This window comes from Bombina bombina, chromosome 5 (genome assembly GCF_027579735.1).
Source record: "Bombina bombina isolate aBomBom1 chromosome 5, aBomBom1.pri, whole genome shotgun sequence".
NCBI classification, from domain to species: Eukaryota; Metazoa; Chordata; class Amphibia; order Anura; family Bombinatoridae; genus Bombina; species Bombina bombina.
In genome coordinates, this window is record NC_069503.1 from 163,062,746 (window position 1) to 163,085,717 (window position 22,972).

The 22,972-nt window shown below is 37.2% G+C and overlaps 1 protein-coding gene across 2 annotated transcripts in view; it reads right to left on the reverse strand.

Annotated features, from left to right (window-relative positions):
- The window catches only part of VILL (villin like), a 154,181-nt gene that overhangs the window by 13,011 nt on the left and 118,198 nt on the right, over positions 1-22,972 (reverse strand). For both annotated transcript variants that reach the window (XM_053713771.1, XM_053713770.1), the window contains 3 exons: positions 20,188-20,332; positions 16,519-16,707; positions 4,310-4,378 (listed from right to left, as the gene is read on the reverse strand). In XM_053713771.1, coding sequence (XP_053569746.1) covers positions 4,310-4,378; positions 16,519-16,707; positions 20,188-20,332 — 403 coding nt within the window. The remainder of the gene's footprint in view (positions 1-4,309; positions 4,379-16,518; positions 16,708-20,187; positions 20,333-22,972) is intronic.

The window sequence follows — 22,972 nt, forward strand, 5'->3', positions numbered from 1 at the left end:
CCCCTTCCCACCGATGGCCGCCCACCCGCCTCCCTTGGTAAGCTCCCACCCACCAACGAACATGGCCATCAATGGCCGATGCAGAGAGGGCCACAGGGTGGCTCTCTCTGCATCGGACGGCTAAAAAATGTTATAGCAGGATGCCTCAATATCGAGGCATCACTGCTATAACATGAAAGCAGTTGGAAGTGATCAGGATCGCTTCCACTGCTTTCAAAGACCAACGACGTACGGGGTATGTCCTTGGTCATTAACTGCATTTTTTTGCAGGACGTACCCCATACGTCGTTGGTCGTTAAGGGGTTAACTATGCAAATCTACTGTATGTTCTGATCCTTAAAGGGACAGTCTACACAAAAATTGTTATGGTTTAAAAAGATAGATAACGCCTTTACTACCCATTCCCCAGCTTTGCACAACTAACATTGTTAGATTAATATACTTTTATAACATTTAAACCTCTAAATTTCTGCCTGTCTCAAAGGCTGTATAGACAGCCTCTTAAATCACATGCTTTTGTATTTGCTTTTCACAACAGGAGACTGCTAGTTCACGTGGGCCATATAGATTACATTGTGCTAACGCAGGAGGAGTTATTTAAGAGTTAGCACAACACATTACTAAATGCAACTAAATAGATTTTAAATAAAAATAGTCAGTTATGCAAAACTGGGGAATGGGTGATAAAAGACATTATCTATCTTTTTAAACAATAAAATTATATTGTAGACTGTCCCTTTAAAGAATTATTACTATAAAATTACATTCATAATAAAATGTTGAAGACAGTTGATTTATAAAATGCATTCAGTTTTATGGGGCTCTGAACAGGGCACTGCAGGATTTTTCTGTTTAAGATAAGTTTAAAATTAAAGGGACATGAAACCTAAAATATTTCTTTCATGTTTCAAATCAATTATACAATTTTATGCAACTTTCTGTTATAAAATTTATATTATTTTGTATTTCTATTATCAAATTTGCTTCATCATCTTGATATCCTTTGTTGAAAGAGCAGCAATGCACTACTAGGAGCTAGCTCCACACCTCAGGTGAACCAATAACAAGAGGCATATCTGCAGCCACCAATCAGCAGCTAGATTCCAGTAGTTGTTTGCTGCTCTTGAGCCTACCTATGTATATTTTTAACAAATAATACTAAGAGAATTAAGCTTATTAGATAACAGACGTAAATTGGAAAGTTGTTTAAAATTGTATGTTCTATCTGAATCATTCCTTTTAGTTGAGAAATGCAATACTTAATATGAACCAAAAATTTTATATATATATATATATATATATATATATACACATACACATATATATATATATATATATATACACATACACACACATACACAGGTGAAACTCGAAAAATTAGAATATCGTGCAAAAGTTCATATTTATTTCACTAATGCAACCTAAAAGGTGAAACTAATATATGAGATAGACTCATTACATGCAAAGCAAGATAGTTCAAGCCGTGATTTGTCATAATTGTGATGATTAAGGCTTACAGCTCATGAAAACCCCAAACCCACAATCTCAGAAAATTAGAATATTGTAAAAAGGTGCAATATTCTAGGCTCAAAGTGTCCCACTCTAATCAGCTAATTAAGCCATAACACTTGTAAAGGGTTCCTGAGCCTTTAAATGGTCTCTCAGTCTGGTTCAGTAGGAATCACAATCATCAGAAAGACTGCTGACCTGACAGTTGTGCAGAAAACCATCATTGACACCCTCCATAAGGAGGGAAAGCCTCAAAAGGTAATTGCAAAAGAAGTTGGATGTTCCCAAAGTGCTATATCAAAGCACAATAATAGAAAGTTATGTGGAAGGGAAAAGTGTGGAAGAAAAAGGTGCACAAGCAGCAGGGAAGACCGCAGCCTGGAGAGGATTGTCAGGATAAGGCCATTCAAAAGTGTTGGGGACTTTCACAAGAGCAACCACACACAGACGGATCCTGGACATGGGCTTCAAGTGTCGTATTCCTCTTCTCAAGCCACTCCTGAACAACAAACAACGTCAGAAGCGTCTTACCTGGGCTAAAGAAAAACAGACCTGGTCTGTTGCTTAGTGGTCCAAAGTCCTCTTTTCTGATGAGAGCAAATTTTGCATTTCATTTGGAAACCAAGGACCCAGAGTATGGAGGAAGAATGGAGAAGCACACACTGCAAGATGCATGAAGTCCAGTGTGAAGTTTCCACAGTCTGTGTTGAATTGGGGAGCCATGTCATCTGCTGGTGTTGGTCCACTGTGCTTCATTAAGTCCAGGGTCAACGCAGCTGTCTACCAGGAGATTTTAGAGCACTTCATGCTTCCTTCCGCAGACGAGCTCTATGGGGATGCTGACTTCATTTTCCTGCCCACACTGCCAAGAGCACCAAAACCTGGTTTAATGACCGTGGGATTACTGTGCTTGATTGGCCAGCAAACTCGCCTGACCTGAACCCCATAGAGAATCTATGGGGCATTGCCAAGAGAAAGATGAGAGACATGAGACCGAACAATGCAGAAGAGCTGAAGGCCGCTATTGAAGCATCCTGGTCTTCCATAACACCTCAGCAGTGCCACAGGCTGATAGCTTCCATGCCACGCCGCATTGAGGCAGTAATTGCTGCAAAAGGGGCCCAAACCAAGTACTGAGTACATACAGTATGCATGCTTATACTTTTCATATTGTTCTATGTACAATCCTTGTTTTATGGATTGCATGTAATATTCTAATTTTCTGAGATTGTGGATTTGGGGTTTTCATGAGCTGTAAGCCATAATCATCACAATTATGACAAATCACGGCTTGATCTATCTTGCTTTGCATGTAATGAGTCTATCTCATATATTAGTTTCACCTTTTAAGTTGCATTAGTGAAATAAATTAACTTTTGCACAATATTCTAATTTTTCGAGTTTCACGTGTGTGTGTATATATATATATATATATATATATATATATATATATATATATATATATATATATATATATATATATATATACATACATACACACATACACATACACTGTATATATATTAGCTGCCATTGTTCAGGTAAGAAACAATTAAGTGTTGTTTTTCATATCTTTGCTGTGGCCAATTAAGGACATATATAAATGATATGCTGCACATATCAAACAATCACTGTGCAGCATGTAGGAGGGTCTGGGTTCTGTGAGCAGTGGAAAAACTACAAAATTCAAATGTAACCTACAGGAAAAACAGGAAAAATAAATAATACAAATCTATTGCAAAGTTTTTAATATGGATAAACATGTTTAACTGGAGACAATTTAAAGTAGTGCATGGTGAAAATGTTACCTGCTTGATACACTGTTATTAACATCTTAGATTCTGAACTGTTGAAATATTCTCCATTTTACTTCTATTATCAAATTTATTTTGTTTTCTTGGTATCCTTTGTTGAAAAGCAGGTAGTGAGGCTCAGGAACTTGCATGAATATTTCTTACAATGTTATACAATTTCAAGGGCACAGGGTAGCAGCAGTGTTTGCTGCCATCTACTGTTCCAGAGATGTGCACATTATCTATGTATCTCTTTAACAAAGAATACAATGAAAACAAAGCAAATTTAATAATAAAAGTAAATTGGTAATTCTTTTAAAATTATATGCTCTGACTGAATCATTTTGGATTTCATGTTTCTGGCCTTAGCTGTAAATCTAGTCCTACTCTTAGGCCTTAGGCTAAACCATATCCATAACCTTAGCTATAACCACAACTTTAACCAAAACCTTTTAAAGAAATCTAGCTCTAATCCTTAATTTAGCTCTAATCCTTAATTTAGCTCTAATCCTTAATTTAGCTCTAATCCTATTCCTGATCTACCTCCAGAACCATATTTAACCCTTACCTGGTCCTATTCATAAAACTAACTATAGCCATAACCTTTATAAATGACACAAGAAATATTGTAAATACCAGACATGTTGAATTCTGTTTTAGTGCAGACAGCTGTGTGAGTTCCCTTTGAGAACTTCACCTTGAATGCAATAATTTGGCTACCATATTATTACATCAGGAAAATGCTACTTGAGCTATATAACCTGTGTATCCGTATTGCTATTATCATTTCCAATAGAGTACAAACTGTGACATCAGCATTTTCCCATATAAAAAAAGAAGGGATGATTCCTGGAATTTTTGTTGGTTCATGTTTTTGTTTTATCCTAATAGATAAACTTTTTTTTAAATTATTTTGGATAGGTTTCACCTTACAGGTATGCCCTATGAATGAATTATCTTTGCAATTTCAAAAAAAACAAACAAACAAGAAATTTGTGTTAACTCACCACACTTATCTGTGAAATAGCAGATACATCACCCAAATTCTTCTTCATATCTTCGTAGGACACGTTAGACTAAAGAAAGAGACCAAAGAGAGAATTGGATTATGAAAGAATTTGAAGTAGGTGCCATATTAATATGTGAGTGTATATATATATATATATATATATATATATATATATATATATATATATATATATATATATAGTCTGTATATATGGCCTGCAGCTGCTGAAATAGAACTTTCAAATATGCAATCATGCAAATAACAGAGCCTATGTCATACATAAAGAAACAGTAATTAATATTTAATAAAAAAATAATAATTAAACATTCATGATTAAGATAGAGCATGCAATTATAAACAATATTCCAATGTACTTCTATTTTCAAATGTTCTTTGTTATCTTGGTATTCTTTGCTGAAGAGTAAACCTAGGTGGCAGCACTGGCAGATAGCAGCTTAAGAACTGCAGTGTTTGCAACTATGTATAACGTATATGCGTATTTTGCAGCCAGATGGCGACACGCCTTAGCTTACCTAGGATTACTCTTTAACAAAGGATACCAATAGAAAATGTATAAAAGTATATTGGAAAGTTTAAAATACTCTATCCAATCCATTACATTTAAATTGTTACTATCCATTTAAATCCCAAGCTACAGCATGTTAAAAGCTTATGTACTAATGCAACTTTTGAAAATGTAAGGAACTCCCGGTAGCAAATTATTAATGATCTGTGTCAGCCACAGCAAATCACAGGCTACACCAGCTGAGATGCTGAGTTATATAAAGATATATTGAACCTCTGTAGTCTGCTAACAAGGTCTTTGGAGTATACAAAGATTTCAAGATACATAAATATGAGATATTCCCCAAATGCACAAACGTATTGACTTGGTCTAAATGACTGCTGCAGAACATTTGTTAATTTAACTCTGCAACTGCTGCTGGACTAAACCTAAGCTATGCACATTTTTTTTATTATTATTATTTGATGTGTCTTAAAAAGGGTCAAAACTGTCAAAATTAAAAATTCATGTACAGGAGTGCAATTCAGTTTTGGCTAGAAACATTTTTACAATATACTGTAATGCTTCTGATAAAAGATATTATTGTTCCAAGGACATATGTAAATATGCTGCCAGTGGCCAGCCCACATACATTCAAACACTGAGGTGCTCAGAGATCTAGTGATGATTTATATCAGGGATGGCCTTGGGGACTTCCGGTCAGTGGACAAACTCAAATTAGCCCTCTAAAGGGAGAGAAGATTATTAAATCTGGCCCTGTAGCCCTAAACATTTGTAAGAAATATTAATTTATAAATAATAAGCACAGTAGCACACAAATAATATATGTGGCCCTTAAGGCTTCTAAAATATTGATATGGGGCCCCATGTGTTGGTTCTCACTGGTATGATGCATATTTAGAGACCAATGATACAATACACACCATTGCTGGTCCTGGGTGCAGGGGTCATGCACAGCATATATGCATATGCTTCTGAAAGAGTAATAACTTTTATAAGAAGCAATTGTTCTAAAAAAGTATATAGAAAAAAAATGCTTCTCTTCAGCTAGCATTAAGGACAGCAATGCCAGCGAGCAGAAAGGGAAACGTAATAAAATAAGCAGAATAAGCGATTAGGAACGACAGATGATGAGATATGAAGAGACAAGAATAAAATATATTAATATATGGAAGAGACAAGAATAAAATATATTAATATATGAAGTAGGCTGGGATCAGAGAAGTGTCTAGAAGACAAGAAGGGAGAAACGTTTGAGAGCATGTTATATATGTTTGTCTCCCAAACTAATGCTTGTTTTCTAAACTAAATAAAAAAATACATTGGGCCAGAATACAAGTGAGGTGCTATCTTAATGTTCACTGGTAAAGAGGCAAATTTGTCCCTTTACCAGTGAATGTTAAATAACCAGCCATTACAAGTGGGGCCGATCCGATATGCAGCGTCGCCCGCAAAAGCCGGAGACGCCAAATTTTGCGCTGGTTTGGTATCACATATACGGCGTAACCTAGAAGTTACGCTTGTATATTTCACCCTTTGGCCGTAGTTTTTTAGCCCATAGAGTGATATACCAAACCCGTGCAGTTTGGTATCCAATGTACCGCGTAAGGACTTACGTGGTGAAAAAGGAGAAATCTTACTCCATTTTTACCTCGCCGCAAATTGCAGGCGTAGTAAGCCTTACGCTGAGTATTGGAGCCCCGTAACTCCCTAAACTACCTGCAAAATAAAACCTAACACCTAACGCATGCGCAATGTCTATCTACCTGTCAACCGCAATCCCCCGCCACAATCCCTAATGAAAGTGTTTAACCCCTAAACCGCCGCTCCCGGACCCCGCCGCCACCTACATTATATGTATTACCCCCTAATCTGACCCCCCCTACACCGCCGCCACCTATATTAAATATATTAACCCCTAATCTCACCCCCTACACCGCTGCCAGCTATATTAAATATATTAACCCCTAATCTGACCCCCTACACCGCCGCCAGCTGTATTAAATGTATTACCCCCTAATCTGACCCCCTACACCGCCGCCAGCTATATTAAATTTATTACCCCCTAATCTGAGCCCCCTACCCTGCCGCTACCTACATTAACTATATTAACCCCTAATATGATCCCCCTACACCACCTATAATAACTCTATTAACCCCTAATCTGAGCCCCCTACCCCGCCACCACCTATATTAAATGTATTAACCCCTAATGTGAGCCCCCTACACCGCCGCTACCTATATTAAAATTATTAACCCCTAATCTAATCCCCCTACACCGCCGCCACCTATATTAAAATTATTAACCCCTAATCTAATCCCCCTACACCGCCGCCACCTATATTAAAATTATTAACCCCTAATCTAATCCCCCTACACCACCGCCACCTATATTAAAATTATTAACCACTAAACCTAAGTCTAACCCTAACACCCCCTAACTTAATTATTATTAAAATAAATCTAAATAATATTAATAATATTAACTAAATTATTCTTATTTAAATCTAAATACTTACCTATAAAATAAACCCTAAGATAGCTACAATATAATTAATAATTACATTGTAGCTATTTTAGGGTTCATATTTATTTTACAGGTAACTTTGTATTTATTTTAACTAGGTACAATAGCTATTAAAGGGACAGTCTACACCAGAATTGTTATTGCTTTAAAAGATAGATAATCCATTGTTTACCCATTCCCTAGTTTTGCATAACCAACACTGTTATATTTATATATTTTTTACCTCTGTGATTATCTTGTATCTAAGCCTCTGCAGACTGCCCCTTTATTTGTTCTTTTGACAGACTTGCAGTTTAGCCAATCAGTGATGGCTCCCAGGTAACTTCACGTGCACGAGCACAGTGTTATCTATATGAAAAACATGAACTAACACCCTCTAGTGGTGAAAAACCTGTTAAAATGCATTCTTAAGAGGCGGCCTTCAAGGTCTAAGAAATTAGCATATGAACCTCCTAAGTTAAGCTTTCAACTAAGAATACCAAGAGAACAAAGAAAAATTGGTGATAAAAGTAAATTGGAAAATTGTTTAAAATTACATGCCCTATCTGAATCATGAAAGTTTTTTTTGGACTAGACTGTGCCTTTAAATAGTTAATAACTATTTAATAGCTACCTAGTTAAAATAATTACCAAATTACCTGTAAAATAAATACTAACCTAAGTTACCATTACACCTAACACTACCCTATCAATAAATTAAATAAATTACAATTATCTCAACTAAAATACAGTTAAATACACTAATCTACATTACAAAAAAAACAAACACTAAATTACAAAAAATAAAAAGATTACAAGAATTTTAAGATAATTACACCTAATCTAAGCCCCCTAATAAAATAACAAAGCCCCCCAAAATAATAAAAATTCCCTACCCGAAACTAAATAAAAAAAGTAATCAGCTCTATTACCAGCCCTTAAAAGGGCCTTTTGCGGGGCATTGCCCCAAAGTAATCAGCTCTTTTACCTGTAAAAAAAAAAAAGAACAACACACCACCCACACACCCCTAATGTAAAACCCACCCGATCCCCCCTTAAAAAAACCTAAGTCTAACCCCCAAGTGATCCTTAACTGTCCTGAAGACCGGCGGAGAAGGTCCTGTTCCAGGCGGAGAAGTCTCCTTCTAGGCGGCGACCTCTTCTTCTTCCAGGAACCAGCCGGTGCGGAGCGGAGGAGTTGAAGACCGATGACCGCGGAGCTGAAGACCGTCCTCTCTGGAACTGAAGACCGGCGACGCTGGAACTGAAGACGGGAGGCATGGAGCGTGGAGGATCCTCTTCATACGATCTCCGCCGTACACTGAATAGGAATTCAAGGTACGCGATTAAAAATGGCGTCCCTTGAATTACTATTGGCTGATTTGAGCCTTCAAATTCAAATCAGCCAATCGGATGACAGCTACTTTAATTCTATTGGCTGATTAGAATAGCCAATAGAATTACAGTAGCTCTAATTCTATTGGCTATTCAAATCATCCAATAGAATTAAAGTAGCTCTCATCCGATTGGCTGATTTGAATTTGAAGGCTCAAATCAGCCAATAGGAATTCAAGGGACGCCATTTTTAATCGCGTACCTTGAATTCCTATTCAGTGTACGGCGGAGATCGTATGAAGAGGATCCTCCACGCTCCATGGCTTCCGTCTTCAGTTCAAGCCTCGGCGGTCTTCAGTTCCAGAGAGGACGGTCTTCAACTCCTCCGCTCCATGCCGGCTGGTTCCTGGAAGAAGAAGAAGAGGTCGCCGCCTAGAAGAAGACTTCTCACCGTAGGGGTGTGTGGGTGGTGGGTTGTAATGGGGGAGGGGTTGTTCTTTTTTTACAGGTAAACAAGCTGATTACTTTGGGGCAATGCCTTGCAAAAGGCCCTTTAAGGGCTGGTAATAGAGCTGATTACTTTTTTAATTTAGTTTAGGGTAGGGAAATTATTATTTTGGGGGGCTTTGTTATTTTATTAGGGGGCTTAGATTAAGTGTAATTATCTTAAAATTCTTGTAATCTTTTTTAATTTTTTTGTAATTTAGTGTTTGTTTTTTTTGTAATATAGATTAGTGTATTCAACTGTATTTAGTTGAGATAATTGTAGTTTATTTAATTAATTTATTGATAGGGTAGTTTTAGGTGTAATGGTAATTTAGGTTAGGATTTATATTACAGGTAATTTGGTAATTATTTTAACTAGGTAGCTATTAAATAGTTATTAACTATTTAATAGCTATTGTACCTAGTTAAAATAAATACAAAGTTACCTGTGAAATAAATATAAACCCTAAAATAGCTACAATGTAATTATTAATTATATTGTAGCTATTTTAGGGTTTATTTTATAGGTAAGTATTTAGATTTAAATTGGAATAATTTAGTTAATATTATTTAGATTTATTTTAATAATAATTAAGTTAGGGGTGTTAGGGTTAGACTTAGGTTTAGTGGTTAATAATTTTAATATAGGTGGCGGCGGTGTAGGGGGGGATTAGATTAGGGGTTAATATATTTAATATAGGTGGCGGCGGTGTAGGGAGATTAGATTAGGGGTTAATAAATTTAATATAGGTGGCGGCGGCGTAGGGGGCTCACATTAGGGGTTAATAAATTTAATATAGGTGGCGGCGGTGCAAGGGGGTCAGATTAGGGGGTAGTACATATAATATAGGTGGCGGCGGGGTAGGGGGCTCACATTAGGGGTTAAAATAGGTGGCGGCGGGGTAGGGGGCTCAGATTAGGGGGTAATAATTTTAATATAGGTGGCGGAGGTGTAGGGGGATCACATTAGGGGGTAAGACATTTAATGTAGCTGGCGGCGGTGTAGGGGAATCAGATTAGGGAGTAAGAAATTTAATGTAGCTGGCGGCGGGGTCCGGGAGCGGCGGTTTAGGGGTATATATATTTATTATTAGGAGTGAGAGGGGGGATTGTGGATAGAGGGGTATAAGTGTCGGGTTATTTTTGGGAGACGTGTTAGACAGTAACGGGAGATTTTATACTTTAGTCAGTTTTTTTATGCGGCGGCAGTTTCTAAAGTGCCGTAAGTCACTGGCGACTCCAGAAATTTGTACTTACGCTTATTTCTGGACATCGCTAGTTTGTCCGACTTACAGCACTTTAGCAACTGCCGGCACCTTGCACCTTCCACACTTGCGCCGAAACCTGCGCCATATATCGGATCGCGCCAGTGGTTAATGAAAAAAATTGCCCCAATTGCCTCCAAACTAAAGGACTGTACAGTAACCTTAAATAAAAATATCAGCATGTTTATTTAAAAAACAAAATGCACAAAGCAGTTATAAGGGGTTAAAGTGAGGGGATGTGGGGTGTAAGTAAAGAAAAACGGACTGAAAGTGCCTTTACTTGGATGTCAATGGGGGACTGTGTTTTCACTATAAATGTATATGCTTATATACATATATATTTATGGTTTAATATGTGTATATACACATATGAACACAAATATATATATATGTATATAATCATATACATACAGTATATATTTATTTATTGCTGCGCTATTTGCCCCCTGAACTGCGCTAGGTAATTAGCTGGAGGCTCCCATAGGAATGTCTGCATATTTTATTACTGACTGCCTTAGTACTGAATTGAAAGGTGTTTCCATACCATTGTAGTATAGGAATGTGTCTAGATATCTTTGTGATGTTCAGCTACATATCACGCTGCATAATCACCATGGGAATGTGTGTCTACATATAGTGCACAATCCCATTATACATACGGTATCAAATGTCAAAATGTTGTACCGCATAGTACTCATGGGCATGTGAGTCTACATACTACACAACTGTCACAGTATGGTTGTGCACATCTGCATCTTACTCCTCAGCTGCCACTGTACTTATGAGGACATGCATCTTCACATCTTACTTCAGCACTACAGTTGTACATATGGGATCACGCATCTACTTATCCTGCTTCAGAACTAATGTTGTACATATGGTGGCATGCATCTACTTATCATACTTCAGCACTACCGTACATATGGGAGCATGCATCTACTTATCATGCTTTAGCACTACCGTACATATGGGAGCATGCATCTACTTATCATGCTTTAGCACTACCGTACATATGGGAGCATGCATCTTCATATCTTACTTCAGCACTACCGTTGTACATATGGGATCATGCATCTACTTATCCTGCTTCAGAACTAATGTTGTACATATGGGAGCATGCATCTACTTATGCTTTAGTACTACCATTCTACATATGGGAGCATGCATCTACTTATCATGCTTCAGCACTACCGTTGTACATATGGGAGCATGCATCTACTTATCATGCTTAAGCACTACCGTACATATGGGAGCATGCATTTACTTATGCTTTAGCACTACCGTACATATGGGAGCATGCATCTACTTATCATGCTTCAGAACTAACATTGTACATATGGGAGCATGCATCTACTTATGCTTTAGCACTACCGTACACATGGGAGCATGCATCTTCATATCTTACTTCAGAACTACAGTTGTACATATAGGAGCATGCATCTACATATACTTCAGTACTGCCATTGGGCATATGGGAGCATGCATCTACTTATCATGCTTTACCACTACCGTACATATGGGATTATGCATCTACTTATCATGCTTCAGCACTACCGTACATATGGGATTATGCATCTACTTATCATGCTTCAGCACTACCGTACATATGGGAGCATGCACCTACTTATCATGCTTTAGCACTACCGTACATATGGGATTATGCATCTACTTATCATGCTTCAGAACGAACGTTGTACATATGGGGGCATGCATCTACTTATCATGCTTCAGCACTACCGTTGTACATATGGGAGCATGCATCTACTTATCATGCTTTAGCACTACCGTTGTACATATGGGAGCATGCATCTACTTATCATGCTTCAGCACTACCGTTGTACAAATGGGAGCATGCATCTAATTATCATGCTTTAGCACTACCATTGTACATATGGGAGTATGCATCTACTTATCATGCTTCAGCACTACCGTTGTACATATGGGAGCATGCATCTACTTATCATGCTTAAGCACTACCGTACATATGGGAGCATGCATTTACTTATGCTTTAGCACTACCGTACATATGGGAGCATGCATCTACTTATCATGCTTCAGAACTAACATTGTACATATGGGAGCATGCATCTACTTATGCTTTAGCACTACCGTACATATGGGAGCATGCATCTTCATATCTTACTTCAGAACTACAGTTGTACATATAGGAGCATGCATCTACATATACTTCAGCACTGCCATTGGGCATATGGGAGCATGCATCTACTTATCATGCTTTAGCACTACCGTACATATGGGATTATGCATCTACTTATCATGCTTCAGCACTACCGTACATATGGGAGCATGCACCTACTTATCATGCTTTAGCACTACCGTACATATGGGATTATGCATCTACTTATCATGCTTCAGAACGAACGTTGTACATATGGGGGCATGCATCTACTTATCATGCTTTAGCACTACCGTTGTACATATGGGAGCATGCATCTACTTATCATGCTTCAGCACTACCGTTGTACAAATGGGAGCATGCATCTAATTATCATGCTTTAGCACTACCATTGTACATATGGGAGTATGCATCTACTTATCATGCTTCAGCACTACCGTTGTACATATGGGAGCATGCATCTACTTATCATGCTTAAGCACTACCGTACATATGGGAGCATGCATCTACTTATCATGCTTTAGCACTACCGTACATATGGGAGCATGCATCTACTTATCATGCTTCAGAACTAACATTGTACATATGGGAGCATGCATCTACTTATGCTTTAGCACTACCGTACATATGGGAGCATGCATCTTCATATCTTACTTCAGAACTACAGTTGTACATATAGGAGCATGCATCTACATATACTTCAGCACTGCCATTGGGCATATGGGAGCATGCATCTACTTATCATACTAAAGCACTACCATTGTACATATGGGAGCATGCATCTACTTATCATGCTTTAGCACTACCGTACATATGGGAGCATGCATCTACTTATCATGCTTCAGAACTACTGTTGTACATATGGGACCATGCATCTGCATATCATACTTCAGCACTACATATGGGAGCATGCATCTACATATACTTCAGCACTACCGTTGTACATATGGGAGCATGCATCTACTTATCATACTTCAGCATTGCCATTGTACATATGGGAGCATGCATCTACATATCATGCTTCAGAACCAACGTTGTACATATAGGAGCATACATCTACTTATCATACTTCAGCACTGCCGTTGTACATATGGGAGCATGCATCTTCATATTATACTTCAGCATTGCATCTACATATCATATTTTAGAACTACCGTTGTACATATGGGAGAATGCATACACATTTCATACTTTAGCACTACCATTGTACATATTGGAACATGCATCTACATTTCATACTTCAGCACTACCGTTTTACATATAGGATCATGCCTCTACTTATACTTCAGTATTACCATTGTACATATGGGGGCATACATCTACTTATCATACTTCAGCATTACCATTGTACATATGGGATCATGCATCTAATTATCATACTTCATCATTACCGTTGTACATATGGGAGCATGCATCTACTTATCATACTTCAGCACTACCATTCTATATATGGGGGTATGCATCTACACATGATACTTCAGCACTGCCATTGTATATATGCGAGCATGCATCTACTTATCATACGTCAGCATTACCATTTTACATATGGGAGCATGCATCTACTTATACTTCAGCATTACCGTTGTACATATGGGAGCATGCATATACTTATCATACTTCAGCACTACCATTGTATATATGGGGGCATGCATCTACACATCATACTTCAGAACTGCCGTTGTACATATGGGAGCATGCATCTACATATACTTTAGAATTAACATTGTTCATTTGGTAGCATGCATCTACTTATCATACTTCAGCACTACCATTGTACACATGGGAGTATGCATCTACATACCATACTTCAGCATTACCATTGTACATATGGGGGCATACATCTACACATCATACTTCAGCACTGCCATTGTACATATGGGAGCATGCCTCTACATATACTTTAGAATTAACATTGTACATATGGGAGCATGCATCTACTTATCATACTTCAGCACTACCGTTTTACATATTGGATCATGCCTCTACTTATCATACTTCAGCATTACCGATGTACATATGGGGACATACATCTACTTATACTTCACCACTACCATTGTATATATGGGATCATGCATCTACTTATCATTCTTCAGCATTACCGTTGTACATATGGGAGCATGCATCTACTTATCATACTTCACAACTACCATTGTATATATGGGATCATGCATCTACTTATCATTCTTCAGCATTACCGTTGTACATATGGGAGCATGCATCTACTTATCATACCTCAGCACTACCATTGTACAGTATATATGTGGGCATACATCTACACATCATACTTCAGTGCTGCCATTGTACATATGGGAGCATGCATCTACATATACTTTAGAATTAACATTATTCATTTGGTAGCATGCATCTACATATCATACTTCAGCACTACCGTTTTACATATAGGATCATGCCTCTACTTATCATACTTCAGCATTACCGTTGTACATATGGGGGCATACATCTACTTATCATACTTCAGCACTGCCATTGTACATATGGAATCATGCATCTACTTATTCTTCAGCATTACCGTTGTACATATGGGATCATGCATCTACTTATTATACTTCAGCATTACCGTTGTACATATGGGAGTATGCATCTACTTATCATACTTCAGCACTGCCATTGTAAATATAGGCTCATGCATCTACTTATCATACTTCAGCATTACCGTTGTACATATGGGGGCATACATCTACATATCATACTTCAGCACTACCATTGTACATATGGGAGCATGCATCTACTTATCATACTTCAGCATTACCGTTGTACATATGGGATCATGCATCTACTTATCATACTTCAGCACTGCCATTGTACATATAGGCTCATGCATCTACTTATCATACATCAGAATTACCGTTGTACATATGGGGGCATACATCTACATATCATACTTCAGCACTGCCATTGTACATATGGGATCATGCATCTACTTATCATTCTTCAGCATTACCGTTGTACATATGGGATCATGTATCTACTTATCATACTTCAGCACTGCCATTGTACATATAGGCTCATGCATCTACTTATCATACTTCAGCATTACCGTTGTACATATGGGGGCATACATCTACATATCATACTTCAGCACTACCATTGTACATATAGGATCATGCCTCTACTTATCATACTTCAGCATAACCATTGTACATATGGGAGTATGCATCGACACATCATACTTCAGCACTGCCATTGTACATATGGGGGCATGCATCTACACATCATACTTCAGCACTGCCATTGTACATATGGGGGCATGCATCTACACATCATACTTCAGCACTGCCATTGTACATATGGGGGCATACATCTACATATCATACTTCAGCACTACCATTGTACATATAGGATCATGCCTCTACTTATCATACTTCAGCATAACCATTGTACATATGGGAGTATGCATCGACACATCATACTTCAGCACTGCCATTGTACATATGGGGGCATGCATCTACACATCATACTTTAGCATTACCATTGTATATATGGGGGCATGCATCTACACATCATACTTCAGCACTGCCATTGTACATTTGGGAGCATACATCTACATATACTTTAGAATTAACATTGTTCATTTGGTAGCATGCATCTACTTATCATACTTCAGCACTGCCATTGTATATATGGGGGCATGCATCTACACATCATACTTCAGCACTGCCATTGTACATTTGGGAGCATGCATCTACATATACTTTAGAATTAACATTGTTCATTTGGTAGCATGCATCTACTTATCATAATTCAACACTACCATTGTACATATGGGAGCATGCATCTACATATTATACTTCACATAGATTTATCCTTAAAATAAAAAAAGTACAATCACTATGCACAATGAGATAAGCTTCTGTTGTGTTGACATCATGAAAATTGTCTTAATCAGTTGGGTAGATTCATTAACCAACTAGTTATATACTTATATACTTACGCTCCACTTGTGTGAGTCCCAAGCCTCAAACCAGCCTGTGAAGGTTGGGGGCTCATACCCCTGTTTCACTGTTATAATGGGTGTGGCTAAGTCCCTCTTGGCTGGATGGGCCATCAAGTATTCCTTTGAAGAGTTTACTGCTTCATTCTTTTCAAATTCATTGGCCATTTTTCCAACCCAAAGGAAAATCTGAAATATAAACAAACACATAAATTACCAAGTTCAACATATCCTACAAAATCTCTCTGCCTTATTTATATATTTATAATGCTCGCCTAGCTTTAGCTGCACACGTGCCAATACGCTTACTGTGATAAAGTCTGCAGCATCACAAGAATACAGCTCATGAGAGTAACCAATCGTGTACCTAGTTGTTAGTCTTGATTCATTATTATGTTATGAAAAGCGACTGAACCTATAAATGACAATTTTTTATATATTATGAGTCAGAAAATAATGGGCTTCAGGGGTGTTATTGGTGCAGCCGGCGCAGTGGCACCGGGGCCTAAGTGCTGGAGGGTGCCCACAGCAGCCAGTCTGTACATGGGAGAGCTTTTTATTAGTGCAGGTTGCCTGTCTGTCTATCTATCTATCTATCTATCCATCCCCAAAGTCATTATACAGAGCAGCTTGTATATTATTACTATTGTTTTTTACTGAGATACCTTGGGGGGGGGGGGGGGCAAAACAAAATGGGCCCTCTGTTAACTAGGTCCACCACTGATGGATTTCATCCAATTCATTCTTTTAAAATGCTCTAAAGTGCTCCAAGGTTTTATTATTGCATTATTGCTTAAACCTGTTTAAATCAGAAAATAGAGGGAGCATATGTGAATGGCCACCAAACAAATACAATTTTTCGCTCACGATTGGCAGTGCATTGTCAAATTAGAGCTGACTTTAACACACCTCCAAGGGGTTTGAACACATAGATAAACACTTTTTTTTATTATTTTATTATTGTTTAAATGCAACTAAGATAAAAGGAGTTCAATATCTTTTTAATTTTACAAGTTTTTATTGGACTGGAGAATGTGAACACCTTTTTTGCATTAAGCTTAGACTTTAAAACATCCCCAAGGAACGTAATGTTCAATGTATGCACCAACACTGCAAGAACTATTTAATATGCCTAACTGTATCAACTAATAAATATGTAAGCTTCACTTTAGTTCTTGATAATCCAGACCCCCATTAACAATTATTTTTTAATGATTTGTGCTGCTGCTAGCTTGTAGCAATTGTACTAGCTGCTCTGATGCACTGAATGCATTTCCTATAGCAGTAATGGCTAACTTTAGCACCCCAGATGTTTTGGAACTACATTTCCCATGATGCTGCAGTCCAGTTGAGTCTAATATACATCCAGTACACCATTATTTTTCTGTACTAGAAAAGAATGATGTGAAAATAGTACTACTGGCCCTCTATACATACTGATAAATAGGACAGCAAGTCATAAGATCTAAATAATCAAACAATGAGAGGTTGACATCTAGAGAAAAGACAAGGATATATAAAAATGCCTTGTAATAAAATCACTAGTTGGATGGAATGGTGCACATGAGTGAGTTTTTACACATCAAAAAATCCAGAATATTAAAAACAATATAAAGTGACAAGGTCACTGCAACAGACAAGCGAGAATGTGACCAGGCAAGCGTGAGACAATTTGTTGCTATAAAAAAAAAAAAGATCATCAAATGTTAGCTGTGGTATTGTGACATCTGGCAAACAAGAGAACAGTGACAGTTTTTTGCAGTAATGCTAGATGTTACCATTATTGAGTATTTAGCTGTGAACCTATACATTTTATTTAAAAAAAATAGGTTGCATAAAATAATGTTGCATGAAGTTAGCCAGTAGTTAAAGGAACATCATGTGGTACAAATGTGTTTATCACATTTTATCATTGCATATTTTTATGTATTTAACCACGGTTTAAAGAGACAGTAAAGTCAAAGTTCATGGTCTAGATAGGACATGCAGTTTAAAAAAAAATCATTTTACTTCTATTATCAAAGTTGCTTAAAGGGACAGTCTACACCTAAGTCATCTTAAAGTCTTACCTTAGATTAAGCTGCAAATAGCCTCCTGCGCCCCTTTCTCTATCATGCAGCAGGAACGGTAAAAAAGTTATTTTAAAATTAATATTGTTTCTGGCCACTTTGAAATGGCTGTCAAGCTCCACCCACTGATGACATCACGATCAGGCTGCATCTAGGCACTCTGCTGAATAGTATTGACAGTCTGCTGAATTCAACTTGTGAGCCTTTTGTGATTGGATGCCATATGCAGCCTAGATTATGATGTCATCAGTGGGTGGAGCTTGCCAGCCACTTAAAAGTAGCCAAAAACAATATTCATTTCAAAATAACTGTTCCTGCTGCATGATATAGAAAGGGTGCAGAAGGATATTTGCAACTTAATCTAAGGTAAGACTTTAAGATGGCTGAGGTGTAGACTTTGTTGAAGAGTAAATCTAGGTAAACTCAAAGGAGCTCAGGAGCGACAAATGTGTTAAAACACTGCTGCCATAGAGTGCTCAAGACATGTGCGTGCTTCTGAAGTCTTTTGAGCCTACGTGGGTTTATTCTTCAACACAGAATATCAAGAGAACAATGCAAAATTGATAACAAAAGTAAACTGGAAAGCTGCATGCTCTATCTGAATAATGACTTTTGAGTCCCTTTAACCCTCTGTTGAAAAGCATACCTAGATAGGATCAGCAGCAATACACTACTGGGAGCTAGCTGAACACAATCACAAGCTCCCAAAAGTACTTTGCTGCTTCTGAGCCTATCTTGGTATGCTTTTCAACAAAGATTACCAAGGGTACAAAGTAAATTCGATACTAGAAGTAAAATTTAAAAAATCTCTTAAAATTGTATGGTGTATATGAACAATAAAAGTTTAATTTTGTCTTTCATGTCTTTTTAAAGAATTATTGCTGCATATAAATTAGAATTTTAAAAAAGTGTTACATTTATTGTAATAAATGAATGGACCTTTGCTCGTTAGGCCAATAGAGACTTTCATGTTCTCTTTAGGTTGGTATGTCTGTTCACTTTTCCCCATAGGCATCTTTTGTATAGACTATAGACATCCTCTAACTTTAACTAGAAGAATTTTTGCTAATACAAATATAAAGCAAAAATTCTTCCTGTAACTCCTAATAATTAGTATAACAATACAGATGTTTAAAAGGGACAGTAAACACCTTATAATTACAAGACATTTCTGTTTTGTTGATACAGAATAACATATCAGCAAAGTCTAAACATTTTTAAACAAATCATCATCTTGTTTACTGCAATTGTTTTTATAGTCAGACTTTGCCCACAACTTGCCTTATTTGGAGGAGCCACTTGGGGCTTGATTCTGCAGACAACATGGCTAGCTACAGCCATTTTATGTTAGTATAAAGTGAATTGTTTTACAGATGTTATCAGCTAAACCCAATTAGGGGGAAATATGCAGCATAGTTATCCTTGAGACATCTGTAGAATACACAATTAATGAACAAGGTGCAACGTAAATATTGAAAGTATTTTGCAAAGTTGTTTTATTACTCATAACTAAACATTTAATAATAAAATATCAAGGTCTTTACTGTCATTTTAACACAGCACATATGTGGGATCTCCCCCTCGATGTTTGGACACTTACCTCTTCCCAAGTGTCCAGTAACATTACGTCATCCTCATCAAGGTCACTTTGGGTAAAATCCACAATTTCAGTCATGATAAACCGGCCCGTCTGATTGGAACATTCAAATAAACGAGGCTTGTATTGTACCACTGCCTCTTGGAATCTGAAATGACCAGAGAAAGAGTTGTTAAAAATATTTAATCATCAATTACTTTATGTTTAAATTTCTCATTAAAAAGTTTAGGGGAAATTATTACCTAAAAATGGGTTTCATTTTACAAGGCACTACAACTGGCATTTTATAAAATATTGGTTACACATTTTACTAGTTTTTAATACAATGAAATCTCAAGCTATATAAGGGCAGGAAAAGGAGAACATTTTGGGACAATCATTTTGATCATTTGTTCATTCTAAACATATGGTGAAAGATAGAGGACACAGCACACAGAAAAAGTCCGGCACTCACTCAAATCTCTCAGCCAAGATTAAAAGCAAAACTGGAAGAGTCAGTTACCGCATTTGGCCAAATGGGACAAGCCCAGGTACCACGTCAAGGTCTCTTCCAAAAAACTGGGTCGCTAATACAGCCACACAATGCAGCCACACACACAAATGCAAGCTCTTAATCAAACAAACTGGGAACCAGTCAGGGTTTAGGGACTTGTGTAATCACCCTAGGCGTAAGCAAAACAAGGAAAAGTGGACAGTACTCTCAGACCGGACCGGGTACACATCCCATGACTCCCAAACAGGCTCAGCTTTGGTTGCTATCGCACTCACTTAAAGCTACACTATTTCCAGAGTCACTGGCAGTTAACCCCGGGCCTGCCAAGTTGCAGGTCCATAGGGAAAATATTGGTTACACATTTTACTAGCATTTAATACAATGAAATCTCAAGCTATATAAGGGCAGGAAAAGGAGAATGTTTTCACACAATTATTATTTGATCATTTGTTCATTCTAAACATATGGTGAAAGAGAAAAATATGCAAACGAATGTTAACTGTCCTTTATAAAATATAACTAATGTGGGAAGTTGCAGTGGATATGATTTATTTAGATTTTGCTAAATCAGTTGATAAAAGTTCCATATAGAAGATTATTGTATAAATGGAGAATTAATGGTTTGGAGGAAAATTACAGTAATTCGATTGAAAACTGGATAAAATGCAGAGAGTTGTAAATGGGAAATTCTCAAGTTGGACAAGTGGAGTATGAAAGGGTTCTCCTGGGTCCAGGTGCGGTTCCAGTGGTCCCAGGTTTACCATAAAAAATCCATGACAAAACTAGCAAAAAGAGGAACAGCAGTCTGAACTACAACTACAAAACTGCCCCACAAGTTGCACAGTAACAAAAACATGTACACAGGATCAAATGAGCAGAGAAGAGGCAATAAGCTTTTCCCCAATTCCATCTTTTAGTTTCATGAAGGAGTTACATGAGTGGGCTCTCTATGCTTTGAAAAGAGAGATAAAAATGACTAACAACAGACCTCTCAATTATCCTACAATTTGTATGGGGCGGGACTTAATCCCCATGCCCCTCCTATCTCTATGTACCAGTTTCTTTTCATGAAAGCTGAGGTTGCCCAAACCCATCCCTGAATGCCTAAATGTCAATTGCCTAAACTTTACGTCTATCATTCACCCTTAAACCAGAAACTTTGGATGGCCAAACCTATCCGAGGAGCAAGGCCAGACCAACACGTACAGCAGTAACTTGCTTTGGTATGCTGTCTCAGTAACAATGCTGAATCACTAAGAATAGCCACCTTTCTTGTAACAAAATAAATAATTATTCACCATACGAAACTGAATTAGAAACAGGGCCCCTGTTCCTATATATAATCTTTATTATCAGCATTGACCTAAACATTTAATAAACTGGGTACAGCAGTAATTACCAGATGGGCAGTAACGTTTGTACGGGCGCTGACAAGATAACAGTTAACTAACAGTTTATAAAAGTGTTCTGCATGGCTGTAGTGTGGCACAAGGGCTCAATATCTGACATGACGGTATCACTTTACAGTAAATTATAGTCATAAACTGAATAATTACTTATTCAGTTTTCACAAACTCTTGTATTATCCCTTTAAGCTGGTCAGAACAAAGCTACAGTTTATTTTGTAAAACTTTATTTATATATCATCATTTCAAGCCAACTGTGAGAAATATTCTCCCTAATGAAAGAAACACATGATAACTGTAACTTATAAATAGACCTTATTGTGACTTCTCAGTGATATACTCTGTAAAGAGTAGAACAACTCTGCTAATTAGTGTCAGAGAGGGGTTTTGTACATCTAATTACTTTGAGAATTGACTTATTGATGGAAAAAAAAAGTCAATAAAAATAGTGATATTCCTTTAAATAGATTTTTGTCAACGTTGTATTATTTTATTACAGAAATAATACAAACAAAAGAAAATGCTGGCAAACAAATTCTACAGAGGTAAAGGCACATGAAAGTTAGTTACATTTTTATAATTCATGTAGATCATGCAATTTTTAGAGACTTTTCAATGCACTTCTGTTATCAAATTTAATTTGTTCTCTTGGTATTCTTTGTTGAAAATCACAGCTAAGTAAGTGTATTAATGGGAGCTAGCTGCTGATTAGTGGCTGAAAAGCATACCTAAGTAGTAAGTAGGCTACAGACCTTTTCAGGGGTTTAACACATAGGAATCCGTTTTAATCTAGTCATTTTAATTTTCAGAACGATCATAATGTAAACAAAAACACAATATTCATATTGTAAAAATATTGAATTTCAGAAAAATCTGTGATACAATGCAA